The sequence below is a fragment of the Heteronotia binoei genome, chromosome 11 (assembly GCF_032191835.1).
Source record: "Heteronotia binoei isolate CCM8104 ecotype False Entrance Well chromosome 11, APGP_CSIRO_Hbin_v1, whole genome shotgun sequence".
Taxonomy (NCBI): Eukaryota; Metazoa; Chordata; class Lepidosauria; order Squamata; family Gekkonidae; genus Heteronotia; species Heteronotia binoei.
The window spans coordinates 75,792,051-75,802,639 of NC_083233.1; the positions used below are offsets into that span (position 1 = coordinate 75,792,051).

Consider the following 10,589-nt stretch of genomic DNA (forward strand, 5'->3'; position numbering starts at 1 on the left):
TTTGGAGCTCAATTATGGTTGTCCCAGCCCTGATCTTGGCTCCACCCCTAATGTCTCCTGGCTCCACCCCCAAAGTCCCCAGATATTTCTTGAATTGGACTTGGCAACACTAAATGAGACCTTGTCGGGCCGGGCCATGTGTGTCCCTATTTAAGACTAGGTAGCAGAGATATAAACTTTATAAAAGGGCACAGACAAACACGATTAAAGATTTAAATAAAAATAAAATGAAAACATGCTTAAAACATTAGCACTCATTGGTCTTAAAGCTGCTTTCTTTGTATCTCTCCCATGGGATCCAGGGAACTGGGCAAAGGAAGCTCTGGCTCTTTCCCTCCTTCCCCAGGGGACCAGTGGAGAACACTGAGGTTTTGCTCTGTAGCTCCTGTGCGATTGAGCAAGCCTTGCAAAGCAAGTTGAGATGCAGAAGGAAGCAAGAGAGAGGGAGAAGGAAGCAGACAAGAGACAGTTGCACGAAGGCCTGATAGGAACCCTTCAAGGGCCTGATCCGGCCCCCGGGCCACATCTTTGACACCCCTGATCTAGGCTGCAGACTTGTCTGCCGTGAAAACAGGGCTCTTCTGTTTGGTATTCTCGCTACCTGGATCAAAACTCCTGTACTGAGATTATCTTTGGAATGCAAGAGCTCATACAGATGAGCACAATCCCCCCAAAGTGGGATCCCCCTTGATCCTCTGTTCCATCTGCCATGGGGTAAGGAGGATTTGGCCATGTGCAGGGAACAGACGTATGTGTACATCTTACAGATACTTAGTTGCTACAACTGGACAATTTATTTTCATTGTTTAAATTGTTTCTAGTCCTCCACATCACTTTAGGGTCAGTACAGATGACATACAGTGAGTCAGTGCAATCAACGGATGGAGCGTTCAGTGAACAGTCCCCCGGGATTAGAGTTGCAGAACCAATCAGAAGTCTAGAAACGGAACAGAAGCAAAGCCCAAGTGGTAACATTAAATGATGCAAAAACCCATAAGTAGGATTCTAGTTTCAGCAAGCGACGCCCAGTCGTATTGACTGCCGTCCCTAATAATTTTTCAAGGCAACTTTGTGAATCGTTTTAAGTGAAGAGCAAAGTCTAGTTTGGTGTAATGGTTAAGTGTGTGGCCTCTTATCTGGGAGAATCCGGGTTTGATTCCCCACTCCTCCACTTGCAGCTGCTGGAATGACCTTGGGTTAGCCCATAGCTATCGCAGGAGTTGTCCTTGAAAGGGCAGCTGCTGTGAGAGCCCTCTCAGCCCCACCCACCTCACAGGGTGTCTGTTGTGGGGGAGGAAGATAAAGGAGATTGTAAGCTGCTCTGAGCCTCTGAAACAGAGAGAAAGGCGGGGCATAAATTTGCAGTCTTCTTCTATTGCCTGCCTAGAAAAAGCTCTCTCGAATAATTCAGTTTTGCATCGTTCGAGGAAAGGAGGCCATTCCACAAAGCGGGGGCCATGACAGAGAAGGCCATTTGAGCTGTTCCCTGCCCCTGTGGCATCTGGACATTCTCAGCAAAGCTTATTTCCAGTTGAGGGCATGTAGGGATGCAGGGGGACTGCTTATTCTGCCGTTCAGTTGTCTGTCTGACCCACAGCTAGTGGAGTCTTGTCTGGCCCATGAAAGGCGACAGGAATGACTCCCTGCCAATGTGTCACGGGGGCATCCCCTGCCCGACCCACGCAGATTACCGCAACGAAGCAGAGCCCGTAACTGCATGTCGTCCAGTCCCTCTTTCGAGGGCGGTATTTCCATGGGGGTCCTCCTTGCGGAAGAATTTTGGACACCCGTCCTGGCCTGTAGCTAAAGGAGCGGCCGGCAGGCACCACGACGCAGCTCTCTCCCCAAACATTCTTGCTAGGGTGAGCTTCACACTGTCACCTCCTGCCCTTCAGCCTTGGGGAAGAAACTGCATGCCTGTGATGCGTGTGTGCGCACATGCGTGTGTGTGTGTGAGAGAGAGAGGGGCGTACGTGCGTGTGCATCATTCCAGAAACAAAAATCCATAAGCAGTTTTTGTTTCCCTTCGGCTTCCCTGCGCCACCTTTTGGGGGCAGGGTCGAGGAATTGCATATGTTTTTTGGAGGGGCGGGGCGGGGAGCGGACCGTTGCGACAGCGTCTGTTCCCGTTGCAAGAATGTGCTGACTGTTTGTTTCTTCCCTCCTCCCTCCCCTTGTCGCCTTTCCTCCTCCCCGACCCACCCACTCTCCCCCACCCCCCTATTTGGCTCCCGCCCCCTTCCTCCTTCCCCTTCCTTCCGCACCTCTCCCAGGGTTAATCAGTTGTAGGAGCCAGTCGGTCCAGGAAAATCCCAGTACCAACATGGGGTTGGAGGCAATTATTAGGAAGGCCCTAATGGGTAAATATGACGAGCAGTGGGACAACGAGCCCTCTCCTATCAGTGCCAATGCTTTTAACCCTCTGAATGCCAGTGCAAGCTTGCCCGCTGCTCTGCCTGTAACCGCTGCTGACGGACGGATTGACGACATGCGCTCCTTGCCAGGTCTGCAGCTTCTTGCCCACCTTGGTTTTTTTTTTTTGGTTCTCCCCCACCCCATCCTTTCCCCTCCCCTCGCTTTTAATAATAACGTCCCTGTCTTTCCAGTGGTTTCCGTGTCCCTCCTGTCCGTTCTCACTCTACGCTTTGGGGCATTTCCTCGTCCGTTCGTCTTTAATCGTGCCGATTAATCCAGGTTGTTGGTTTTCTCCCCCCTCCCCCGGTTTGTCTCGTTTCTGTTTTTACAAGCTTCTCTTAATTTTTAGAAGACTGCAGGTTCCCGTCTGCTTCCTCTAAAACACTGACAGTCGTGCTGTTTTTTTCCCGTTTTTCTTTCTCTTTTATTTTTGTGTGTGTGTCATTTGCCTGTTCCTTCCCGTGTTGAAAAATGTTTGGCGGTTAAAAACATTGGGGTGGATCTCCCAGTGCTGCCCAGCGGCCTTCAAGCCGGCAAAGCAGCGGTTCCTTCTTCCGAGGAGGGAGGGGCAGTTTTTGCTACTCTCCCCTCCCGCTGCGGACCCCACTCTCCTCTTCTTCACCCCACATGTCCCGCTTAAAGAGTTCTTGGCCCCCAGGTGCAGCAGGGGAGGGGGGGCTGCAGCGCAAGGGGGGAAATGTGGAAACCCTGCTTTACTGGCAGTACTTCATATCAAATGCATTTGATGGGGAAGGGGGGGGGGGACATGTGTCCCTCTCTAAGTTACAGTAATAGGGAGAACTTTAAGAAAAAGGTAAAGGCAGTCCCCCTGTGCAAGCACCGAGTCATTACCGACCCATGGGGTGACGTCACATCAGGACGTTTTCTTGGCAGGCTTTTTGTTACAGGGTGGCTTGCCATTGCCTTCCCCAGTCATCTACACTTTCCCGCCCAGCAAGCTGGGTACCCATTTGACCGACTTCAGAAGGATGGAAGGTTGAGTCAACCTTGAGCCGGCTACCTGAACCCAGCTTCCGCCGGGGATCGAACTCAGGTCGTGAGCAGAGCTTAGGACTGCAGTACTGCAGCTTTACCGCTCTGCGCCACGGGGGTAGGAAATATTTTGGTCCCTCATTGAGAGTGAGGGCTAAGGGCGTGGCTTGACTTCATAAACCTAGGGGAAATGGTGTGCTTCTGTTCAGTTGTTATAATTCCAGTGGCCACATTAGATTGTTGAACACATGAAACGACCTGGTACCGAATCAGTCCATCAAAGTCAGTATTGTCTACTCAGACCAGCAGTGGCTCTCCAGGGTCTCAGGCTGAGGTCTTTCCCATCACCCTCCCACCTGGTTCTTAACTGGAGATGCCGGGGATCGAACCTGGGACCTTCTGCATGCCTAGCAGATGCTCTACCACTGAGTCACAGCCCCTCCCAAAACAAGCTGGAATCTTGTGGGTACCTTAAAGACTAATGCTTCTATTAGAAATCTTTTTGGCCACCAAAGACTGCTTCATCAGGTGCATCAGAAGGGGAATGGGAGAGCCAGTTTGGTGTAGTGGTTAAGTGTGCAGACTCTTATCTGGGAGAACCGGGTTTGATTCCCCACTCTTCCACTTGCAGCTGCTGGCATGGCCTTGGGTCAGCCATAGCTCTGGCAGAGGTTGTCCTTGAAAGGGCAGCTGCTGTGACAGCCCTCTCAGTCTCACAAACCTCACAGGGTGTCTAGTCTCCTGAGAGCCAGTTTGGTGTAGTGGTTAAGTGTGCGGACTCTTATCTGGGAGAACCGGGTTTGATTCCCCACTCTTCCACTTGCAGCTGCTGGCATGGCCTTGGGTCAGCCATAGCTCTGGCAGAGGTTGTCCTTGAAAGGGCAGCTGCTGTGACAGCCCTCTCAGTCTCACAAACCTCACAGGGTGTCTAGTCTCCTGAGAGCCAGTTTGGTGTAGTGGTTAAGTGTGCGGACTCTTATCTGGGAGAACCGGGTTTGATTCCCCACTCTTCCACTTGCACCTGCTGGGATGGCCTTGGGTCAGCCAGAGCTCTGGTAGATGTTGTTCTTGAAAGGGCAGCTGCTATGAGAGCCCTCTCAGCCCCACTCACCTCACAGGGTGTCTGTCTCCTGAGAGCCAGTTTGGTGTAGTGGTTAAGTGTGTGGACTCTTCTCTGGGAGAACCGAGTTTGATTCCCCACTCCTCCACTTGCACCTGCTAGCATGGCCTTGGGTCAGCCATAGCTCTGGCAGAGGTTGCCCTTGAAAGGGCAGCTGCTGTGAGAGCCCTCTCCAGCCCCACCCACCTCACAGGGTGTCTGTTGCGGGAGAGGAAGGTAAAGGAGATTGTGAGCCGCTCTGAGACTCTTCGGAGTGGAGGGCGGGATATAAATCCAATATCATCATCATCATCATTGTAATCAACAAAAGCTTATTGTGCAGTTAAAATTTGTTAATCTTTAAGAGGATCCAAGACTCCATTTTGTTACGCGCAATGGCCGCGCTTCCAATTATATTCGCAAGCGTCAAAGCTGAAACAGGAAATCTGCGGCTTCTGCGTGTTGCTCCTGCCTGCTGCCCTCTCAAGGAGGAAGGTGGTCAGAATGCAAAGATGAGGAAGTTTTCCTCCTGCATCTACCAGCCAGGCTTCCCTCCTCCTGCCCAGGCAAGGAGATCGGCCCGCATAGAAGTGGCCGCCTTCCGTGCTCACCCTGCCGTCTAGATCAGGAGCTGGAGCCCTTGGCCAGCTGCACATCCAGACACCAGCCCGAGCATCGGTACCGTCCACCCACATTGTGCCGCTTTCAGTGGAGCGCACGTGCTTGAATGCACATCTTGGCGCGGTTAAGAATGCAGAGACAAAACCGCTGCATTTGAAGCCATTGCCATCTGGGTGCACTCGAATGTCCTTATCCTTGGGAAAAACCAGGGCTCTTTTTGTAGCAGGAACTCCTTTGCCTATTAGGCCATGCCCCCCCCCCCCGATGTAACCAATCCTCCAAGAGCTTACAGGGACTGCTGTAAGCTCCAGGAGGATTGGCTACATTAGGGTTGTGTGGCTTAATAGGCAAAGGAGTTCCTGCTACAGAAAAAGCCCTGATTAGGCCACACCCCCTGATGTAGCTAATCCTCCAAGAGCTTACAGGGCTCTTAGTACAGGGCTTGCTGTAAGCTCCAGGAGGATGGGCTACATCAGGGGTGGGTGGCCTAATATGCAAAGGAATTCCTGCTACCAAAAAAGCCATGGGGAGAACCCAGACAGGGGGTTATTGCGGCTCATAGGCATTGTTTCCTAACAATGGATAGGAGCTTGAACTGGCCAAAAGAGGGTCATCCCAGTGGTCCCCGATGCCCTGTCCAGCAACACTTGTTTTCATAGGGAAGAGCATGATTAATTTTTAACAGTTTCTTTCAGGGGTGGCATTCTAGCAGGAGCTCCTTTGCATATGAGGCCACACACCCCTGACGTAGCCAATCCTCCAAGAGCTCACAAGGCTCTTTTTTTTTGTAAGCTCTCAGAGGATTGGCTACGTCAGGGGTGTGTGGCCTCATATGCAAAGGAGCTCCTGCTAGAATGCCACCCCTGGTCTCTCGTAAGAGCAAAGTGCTTTGCAGCCCGTCCTTCCTTCCCTCTTGTTCCAACTCCACCAGGGACGGGTCATTATGATTTCATTTGCAAGTTAGGGAGCCCGAAGCTGTGCTAGTGAGTTGCCCGCGAGCTGCTTGTTACATTCACTACCAAGAAAAAAAACTCTCCGTGTAAAAACACAATTCTGACTTGTTATGAATAATAAATGTCAAAATACAACAAGAATATGTACAGTGCACGGCATCTCAGTCATACACAACGTTAGAACCTCATGAGTTCCACAGTGCTCCTCCTGTCCTTATGTGGCTCGAAACCACTATATTACATTCAGTGCCATGTTTGAGAAAAAGGTCCAACGGAGAACCGGTCCTCTTTGCAAGCCGTTTCGGATCTCAAATCCTTCTTCTTGGGACCAGTCTTGTATATTGTGTGCAATTTTCTAGGTCCAGCAGTGCCAGAAATTATTCAGTCATCGGCCATGTCAGTCCAAAGTTCCTAGCTTTCTCTAATTCTCACGCTTAATAGTCATAGTTGATACATTCCTTATCAGCAAAGCGGGCGTCCAGAACTTAACGAAGTTTTAACTTTGTCCATGACTGAGATGCTGTGTACTGTTGATACTCTTTTTGTATTTTTGACATTTGTTAGTCATAAGAAGTCAGAATTGTGTTAAGAACGTCAGAACATAAGAGAAGCCACGTTGGATCAGGCCAGTGGCCCATCCAGTCCAACACTCTGTGTCACATAAGAACATAAGAGAAGCCACGTTGGATCAGGCCAGTGGCCCATCCAGTCCAACACTCTGTGTCACATAAGAACATAAGAGAAGCCACGTTGGATCAGGCCAGTGGCCCATCCAGTCCAACACTCTGTGTCACATAAGAACATAAGAGAAGCTATGTTGGATCAGGCCAATGGCCCATCCAGTCCCAACACTCTGTGTCACATAAGAACATAAGAGAAGCCATGTTAGATCAGGCCAATGACCCATCCATTCCAACACTCTGAGTCACATAAGAGAAGCCACGTTGGATCAGGCCAGTGGCCCATCCAGTCCAACACTCTGTGTCACACAGTGGCCAAAAAAAAGGAGGTTCACAAGTGGGGCTAGAAGCCCTTTCACTCCCCCCCCCCCCGGCAAGCACCAAGAATACAGAGCATCACTGCCCCAGACCATTCCAATAATATGCTGTGGCTAATAGCAACTGATGGACCTCTGTTCCATATTTTTATCCAAACCTCTCTTGAAATGGCTATGCTTGTAGTTGCCACCACCTCCTGTGGCAGTGAATTCCACGTGTTAATCACCCTTTGGGTGAAGAAGGACTTCCTTTCATCCGTTCTAACCCGACTGCTCAGCAATTTCATTGAATGCCCCCGAGTTCTTGTATTGTGAGAAAGGGAGAAAAGGACTTCTTTCTCTACTTTCTCCATCCCATGCATCGTCTTGTCAACCTCTATTTTACACAGAGAGTTTTTTCTTTGTTGTGGCTTAGTTTCTCCTCCGTGGTCCCGTCTATACTGTTACATTCACTGGCAGGGGTGGGTGGGTGGGTGGGACGTCCGCCTGCATCGCCCAGCTAGCTAAACAGCCCCCGCTGCCTGCTAAACCTTATCGTTTTTCCCCCCTTCCTGTAAATGATGATGAAGCCCCCTTTACGGCTCTTCCCTTCGGGGATGCCAATCCCCTCTCCCCCCTCCCCCCCCCCCAGTCTTTGCCATTTCTAGACATCCGTCCAGCGACGGTGATTCCAAAGATTTATTTTCTTCCCACCCCCAGGAGGAGGGAAGCCAAAGATTGCTGCCAGAGCCAACAGTCGTAAGGCCAAGTCTCCGGGGCCGGGCCTGTCCTCCACAGAGAGGCCGCCGTCCGTTTCGTCGGTTCACTCCGAGGGAGACTGTAACAGGAGGACGCCTCTCACCAATCGGGTCTGGGAGGACAGGCCCTCGTCTGCAGGTAACGAATGCGCCATCATCTGTCTGCCGTTCCTTTGGCCCGGCGGGTTTGTGGGTTTGCGTAGCCGCCAGATGCTGTTCTGTTAGTTAACCAACCTATAACTAGTTACAGTCTTACCCTTCATCTAAGTAGAGCTTTCCTTCCCCTGGTTTAGACAGTGCTCCTTGGTCTCTTCCAGTTTGGTGTAGTGGTTAAGTGGGCGGCCTCTTATCTGGGAGAACCGGGTTTGATTCCCCACTCCTCCACTTGCACCTGCTGGAATGGCCTTGGGTCAGCCATAGCTCTTGCAGGAGTTGTCCTTGAAAGGGCAGCTGCTGTGAGAGCTCTCTCCAGCCCCACCCACCTCACAGGGTGTCTGTTGTGGGGGGGGAGATAAAGGAGATTGTAAGCCACTCTGAGTCTCTGATTCAGAGAGAAGGGCAGAATATAAATCTGCAGTCTTCTTTTTCTTCGTGTTTTTTGTCCGTCCATCCATCCATCCAAACTGGTTTATGGCAACCTCTTCATGGCTTTTTGAAGGCAAGAGAGGAGCCGAGGTGAACTGCAGTTGTCTGCCAGTTTGGGGTAAAGAGCCAGTTTGGTATAGCGGTTAAGTCCGTGGACTCTAATCTGGGAAAACCGGGTTTGATTCCACCGCTCCTCCACTTGCACCTGCTGATGTGACCTTGAGTCAGTTACAAGTTCTTGCAGAGCTGTTCCTCTCAAGAGCAGTTTCTGTCAGAGTTCTCTCAGCTTGCAGGGTGTCTGTTGTGGGGAGAGGAAGGGAAAGGAGGTTGGAAGTTGGCTTAAGATTCCTTTGGGTAGTGAAGGGCAGGGTATAAATCCAATCTCCCCCTGCTCCACCACCACCTCCACCTCCTCTTCTTCTCCTCTTCTTCCTCCTCCTTCTCTCCTCCTCTTTCTTCTCCTCCTTCTCTTCCTCCTCTTTCTTCTTTTCTTCATCCGCCTCCTCCTTCTTCGCCTCCTCCTTTCTCCTCCTCCTCCCCCGTATAGTGATCCCAGGCTTCCTTGATGGTCTCCCATCCAAGTAGTCACCAGAGCTGACCCTGCTTAGTTTCTGAGAACTAAAACAGTTGGGCTAGGCTGGACTATTTAGACGACTATCCAATGCACAAGCCACTGTTGAGTTCTCCCATCTTTGCATTTAGCTTGCTGTAGAGGATCAAGCTTTAGTACAACCCTGCAGGCGCGCGATACACTTTGCGGAGGGGTTCCATCTTTGCCTTATTTATGGCTCGACAGAGCGTGTGCATCTGAGATGAGATCTCATGACCGTGGTCTCTAGAGGCGGGCGAGACTGTCAAAGAGAGACAAAAAGTAATACATAGAGCTGTTGGAATTTGTTACTGTCCAATCACAGGAAACAGCAAAAGCAGCATGGGGGGGGGGAGGGGGGTGTACCTCTCCCAAGTGCATTTCGAGACCCCCTGGAAATGGAAACTGTTTTCTTAGGGATCTGATGACATTGGAACATGACTGCGTCCATTGAATCTACTGGAGTCTACGTGATTAATATGAACTGAGTATTTTATTATGGGACTGTTTCCATGGCTATACATTGAGGATTGGTAGCATTTGCCTGTCTCGTAATAAACGTGTGTTTATTGTTATAGCAATTTGGGTCACAGGAATCCTTTGGGTTTATGTTGTTAGTCTTGCAGAGCGACCTCTCCCGCTGTGCTTCTTACCCCCTGGAGGCTGGCACCCCCTCGGAACCCAGGTTCCTTTTTTACTTTTGCAAGACTACGACGAGTAAATCTCTCGCCAGCCTTAGACCAGGGTGCCGATTCCGAAAAAAGGGGCCAGTGGGTGCAAAAAAAAAAGGGGGGGGGGTCTGACCAGGTGACAAGCGATGTTTTCCGTTCCCCATTCCCACCTTATTTGACAAGCGGGTGTCATTTGAATCAGCCGGCTCACGAACGCACTTTCTCCTCCCTCCCTGCTGCAGGCTCGACGCCGTTTCCCTACAACCCGCTCACGATGAGGCTTCCGACCGGCATCGTGACGGCCCCGCCCACCTCCGTCCCGCCAGGCAGCGCTAACAGCCAGCACCACGGGTGGGAGGAGGAGCCCAAACCCCTGCTCGTCTCCCAGTACGAAACTCTATCAGACAGCGAATGAGCCGGAGAGGAAGCGAGATGGGAAACCCGGCGACCACGGACACATCCACTGGGCAGCTGCTGAGCTAACCAGGACGTGGGGGACTCCGGCCATGGCTGGTCTAGACCAAGTGCAGGAACAGCACTGTTCCAGTCTGCTATTAATTTGTGTCACGCCTAGGAAGGTGGGGAGGGGGAGGGGGCTGTTGAAATCCTCTTTGATCTAAAGCCTTAAAGCGGGGGGGGGGGGGAGAACCGGAACCCACCCCAGTCCTCTCCCTCTCTCTCCCTCCTGACACTACGAGCCATTGTGGCAAGGAATACAACCGGGGAAATGCAAGAAAGAAGGAGGACGGGTTATCCAGGTCTTGGAGGGTTCCCCACAGGGACGCAGCCAGCCCCATCGAGTCTCACTCACCAACGCTCAGGGGATTCCACCTGGCCCGTCATTCGGTAGGACGAAAGAGAGGAAGTCCATTGAGGGAAAGCGGTGTGTTCTGCTTGCAGCAACCCCCCCTCCCCTGGAGCACGCTTTC

At 51.5% G+C, this 10,589-nt stretch overlaps 1 protein-coding gene across 1 annotated transcript in view; it reads left to right on the forward strand.

Moving 5' to 3' along the window:
* Window positions 1-10,115, forward strand: part of NCOR2 (nuclear receptor corepressor 2) — a 480,522-nt gene extending 470,407 nt beyond the window's left edge. Inside the window, 3 exon segments of the mRNA XM_060250121.1 lie at window positions 2,274-2,504; window positions 7,778-7,954; window positions 9,903-10,115. Coding sequence (XP_060106104.1) covers window positions 2,274-2,504; window positions 7,778-7,954; window positions 9,903-10,075 — 581 coding nt within the window. The 3' untranslated portion in view covers window positions 10,076-10,115.
* The last annotated feature ends 474 nt before the right edge of the window (window positions 10,116-10,589 follow it).